The sequence below is a fragment of the Camelina sativa genome, unplaced genomic scaffold, assembly GCF_000633955.1.
Source record: "Camelina sativa cultivar DH55 unplaced genomic scaffold, Cs unpScaffold01458, whole genome shotgun sequence".
In the NCBI taxonomy this organism is placed as follows: domain Eukaryota; kingdom Viridiplantae; phylum Streptophyta; class Magnoliopsida; order Brassicales; family Brassicaceae; genus Camelina; species Camelina sativa.
Window position 1 is genome coordinate 2960 of NW_010922576.1, and position 2405 is coordinate 5364.

General features: G+C 46.9%; 1 protein-coding gene across 1 annotated transcript; it reads left to right on the forward strand.

Annotated features, from left to right (window-relative positions):
• Positions 1–1261: 1261 nt before the first annotated feature.
• LOC109131657 (uncharacterized mitochondrial protein AtMg00810-like) lies at positions 1262–2331 on the forward strand (the record flags this gene model as incomplete). The annotated part of the gene is made up of 2 exons (XM_019242823.1): positions 1262–1555; positions 1618–2331. Coding segments are annotated over exons 1-2 (1008 nt in total), but the record flags the coding sequence as incomplete, so codon positions are not given.
• Between the last annotated feature and the right edge of the window lie 74 nt (positions 2332–2405).

A 2405-nucleotide genomic window follows, 5' to 3' on the forward strand; every position in this document is an offset into this window, starting at 1 on the left:
TGCTTTTAAACAATATCTAGCCAAACATGGAATTCTTCACCAAACTAGTTGTCCATACACACCACAACAAAATGGAGTGGCTGAGAGGAAGAACAGGCATCTCATGGAGGTAGCAAGGTCTATGATGTTTCACACAAGGGTTCCAAAACGTTTTTGGGGAGATGCCGTACTCGCTGCTTGCTATCTTATCAACCGCACACCAACAAAGATTCTCAACGACTTATCCCCATTTGAGGTATTGAACAATGAGAAACCTACCTTTGATCACTTACGAGTCTTTGGTTGTGTGTGCTATGTGTTGCGACCAGGTGAACTACGAGACAAACTTGATGCTAAGAGTACTAAAAGCATGTTTATCGGCTACTCCACAACACAAAAAGGGTACAAGTGCTATGAACCGGAGACAAGGAGAATTCTAGTATCTCGTGATGTCAAGTTCATGGAGACACAAGGGTTTTTTGCCGAGAAGAACTGGGACGAGCTTCGCAACCTCTCGACCTCACCATCCAATCGGACACGCAACCTCCGAGTGATCCTTGAGAGGCTAGGTATCGAAAATGATCGGGTCACCAACGAAATGGCTGATTCAACATCCTCAACACACCCTGAGCCTTCGACTGCACCTGATCTTGATGCTTCACCACCGACTGCACCTGATCTTCCCAAGGAGGCACCTACGGACACCAATGCCGAGTCGCCGCCTATCGATGAAGTTCAGTCCCAAGAGCCACTCACCCAAGACAGCGCTGACTCTGAGGCTGGGGCTATAGTTCTGCTTAGGCGCAGCCAACACATCAATTATCCTCCCACTAATTGGAAGAACACTCGGGTTTACTACAACAACATGGTCGTGGCTCATCCCACTCAAGCCGTGTGCTCCCTTGCCCAATTTCCTACGGATCATCAGGTCTTTCTTGGTCATATTGATGAAAATTGGATCCCAAGGACATATGATGAGGCTAAGCTTCACAAGGTGTGGCAAGAAGCAGTCGATGCTGAGAACATGGCCATGGTTCAAAACCACACATGGGACGAATCCGACTTACCCAAGGGCAAGAAGGCTGTAATCTCTCGGTATATCTTCACTATCAAATAAAAGAGCAATGGGGAGATCGAACGCTATAAAGCACGCTTGGTTGCTCGAGGTTTTACGCAAACGTATGGGGAGGACTATCTTGATACGTTCGCTCCGGTGGCTAAACTTCACACTGTTCGAGTCATGCTCTCAATCGCCACCAACCTCGATTGGGAACTTTGGCAAATGGATGTGAAGAACGCCATCTTGCAAGGAGAACTTGAAGATGAAGTGTATATGCGGCCACCACCGGGCTTAGAAGACACCATTGGTCCAGGGAAGGTCTTAAAGCTCAACAAAGCGATCTATGGCTTGAAACAGTCTCCAAGGGCATGGTACCATAAGCTAAGCACCACTCTCCTTGACAAAGGTTTTCGCAAGTGTGAGGCGGATCACACTCTATTCACCTTACCAAGCACCAAAGGTATAGTAGTCATTCTAGTGTATGTTGATGATATCATCATCACTGGAAGTGACTCGGTAGGTATTGATGACACTAAAACCTTCTTGAAATCAGTTTTTGCATTAAAGATCTTGGGAAGTTGAAATACTTTCTTGGGATAGAAGTTTATAGATCAAGTGAAGGACTATTTTTGTCTCAAAGGAAATATGCGCTTGACTTATTGAGTGACACAGGAAAATTAGGATCTAAGGCAGTGGCAACGCCACTTGAAGAGAACTACAAGGCCGGAGGACAGGGGGAGCTTGACATCGCTCCATTCAAGGATGTTAGCCTCTACCGGCGCCTAGTAGGTAAGCTTATCTACTTAACCATCACCCGGCCTGACATTTGTTTTGCTGTGAATCAGGTGAGCCAGCCTATGAAGAATCCTACCGTGTACCACTGGAACATGCTGACCCGGATCCTCAAGTACATCAAAGGTTCACCGGGACAAGGCATTTGGATGGGGCGCAACAAGAATTCCAAACTAGTAGGCTACTACGACGCCGACTATACCGGAGATCGTGAAGACCGACGCTCGACAACTGGCTACTGCACGTTCCTTGGTGGTAACCTAGTCACGTGGAAGAGCCAGAAGCAAAAGGTTGTATCACTCTCAAGTGCCGAATCCGAATATAGAGCCATGAGGAAGCTTATGACAGAACTGATGTGGCTCAAGGGTCTCCTCAAGGACCTTGGAATCGAGTCAACAAAGCCGATCACCATGCACTGTGATAACGAAGCCGCCATCCATATAGCAACCAATTCAGTGTTTCACGAGAGAACCAAACATATTGAAGTGGATTGCCATAAGGTTCGCAAGCAAATCAAGCTTGGATTTGTCTTACCGTGCCATACCGAGAGCAAAGAACAGCTTGCTGACATCCT